This window comes from Ipomoea nil, unplaced genomic scaffold (genome assembly GCF_001879475.1).
Source record: "Ipomoea nil cultivar Tokyo-kokei standard unplaced genomic scaffold, Asagao_1.1 scaffold2159, whole genome shotgun sequence".
In the NCBI taxonomy this organism is placed as follows: domain Eukaryota; kingdom Viridiplantae; phylum Streptophyta; class Magnoliopsida; order Solanales; family Convolvulaceae; genus Ipomoea; species Ipomoea nil.
This window is the reverse complement of record NW_017618587.1, coordinates 71,314-73,448: the sequence shown is the minus strand read 5'-3', so window position 1 is coordinate 73,448 and position 2,135 is coordinate 71,314. Positions and strand designations below refer to the sequence as shown.

Below are 2,135 nucleotides of genomic sequence, written 5' to 3'. Positions count from 1 at the left end.
ATATATATATATATTGTTTTTGAAAACTGATTATAATGTTGTTAGTCCTTAAAGTAATAAAATTATTAATTTTGTTATTTTAAATTGGGTCAAATTCAACTTTTTTTTTTCAGAGAATAAAATGGTATAAAAGAATATAAATTTTAAAGTAATAGAATTGTATAAAATATTGGGAGAACGCAATGATGCTGCTGCATGTGCCAAAGGGTTTTTGTGTAATCTCACAATACCAAGTTAGTTAGGAGCGGTTACGTCATAGCAGTGTATATAAACGAGCTCCTTTGTAATCTGTATAATCTTTTCCCAGTTACTTACTGAATAAACACTTTCTCTCCTTCCATCTTCTAAATGTTAGCTTAGTCGACATGGTATCAGAGCAGTGGCGTACCACCTGCGCCGCCGCCGTCACCAGCGCCGGTGAAACCAGCCAGGGAACGAACGCATCTTCACCGATTGCGCAAACACCAGGCCAAATTGCTCTAGGAGCGATTCCGCAGGGGAGTCCCTTTCGATCCGAGAGAAATTACATCTACGAGTTGGAAAATCCTCTGTTCCTCAGTTCCAGTGATAGTACGTATGCGGTTCTCGTCAGTCCGGCGTTGTCTGGAAGCGCGAACTACGGCAGTTGGAGTATATCGATGAAGATCGCCTTAGAAGTGAAGAACAAGTGGACGATCGTCGATGGAAGCACTCCACCACTGAACAGAGAGCACAACCTCTACGTTACTTGGAGACGATGCAACTTGATGATCTGTTCTTGGATCTTCAAGTCTGTGCATCCCTCCATAGCACAAAGCGTAATGCATCTTGACAATGCAAAAAGCATTTGGGAGGATCTGAGACGTAGGTTCTCACAACAGGACGCACATAAGATTTCGAGCTTGCAGTCTGAGATCTATGGCTTGAAACAAGGATCTCTTTCCGTCAGTGATTATTACACTAGATGCAGAACGTTGTGGGAGGAGATGAACACATTGCGGCCGTTTCCTCTTTGTAAATGTGATCCCAGGTGCAGCTGTGACCTCGCTGACATCATCAGAAAAGAAAGAGACACGGATCAAGTGATTCGATTCCTACAGGGGCTTAATGATGATTACAATAGCCTAAAATCTAATGTGCTTGTTTTAGATCCTTTACCAGAGGTTTATAAGATCTTTGTTATGGTAGAAAAACTGGAAAGGCAAATCACATTAACCAATCTAAGTTTAGCAGGTCCAGAGGTTGTTCAAGCCAATGCTGTGCAAGGCTCCATGAATGATGAGATAATAGCAGTTGTTCATGGCTCTTTTAATGGTGAAGGCAAAATGCACTTATTGCGGAATGACTGGACACACCATTGATAAGTGCTATAAGAAGCACGGTTACCCTCCCGGTTGGGTGCAGGGTTATAAATCCAAAGCTAAGCAGCAACAAGCTACAACTGCGATGAACACTGCTGGTGATCTAGGATTCTCCTCTGAACAACTGCAGAAGATGCTCTCTTATTTGCATAATCAAATGAGCCAAACAGCTGGATCATCTGGCTCAAGCTTGTCTGCTGCAATCACATTGTCTCCAAGATTTGATGAACCACACACATCTGAAGGCAAGTATTTGGTTAACTCCCTCTCTTTAAATAACTCTACTTGGATTCTTGACTCAGGAGCTACAAATCATATTGTCTCTTCTCTTGACCTTCTTGATAATTGCCGTGAGGCCAATGGAGTTGAAGTTAATCTTCCTACTGGGCAGTGTGTTTCAGTCAAACACATAGGAGATGTGAGGTTCAGTGACACCCTACGGTTGAAAGAAGCCTTATACATCCCCCTATTCAAGTTCAACATCATTTCCGTGAGCAAGTTGATTAATGATGCTGCTTATAAACTAACTTTCGTGTCCAAACAGTGCTTGATTCAGGGGAGGCTTGGGCAGATAGTTGGATTAGCTAAAGAGGAAAGAGGTCTATATTTGATGCAACCATCCAGGTGAACCAAAAACTATGTCATGCAATGCATCGGTCTAGAAATTTGGCACAAAAGATTGGGGCATTTCCCAATGAACAAACTCCATCTCTTATGTGATATAGATATTCCTAGAAATAAAGATATGGCTTGTGATATATGTCATTTAGCTAAGCACAAACGTTCTCCATTTCC

General features: G+C 41.5%; 1 protein-coding gene across 1 annotated transcript; it reads left to right on the top strand.

The window, feature by feature from the left end:
- Positions 1 to 365: 365 nt before the first annotated feature.
- On the top strand, positions 366 to 1,340 carry LOC109149170. The gene has a single exon (XM_019296830.1). It carries the CDS (start codon positions 366 to 368, stop codon positions 1,338 to 1,340), a length of 975 nt encoding a protein of 324 aa, XP_019152375.1.
- Positions 1,341 to 2,135: the final 795 nt, after the last annotated feature.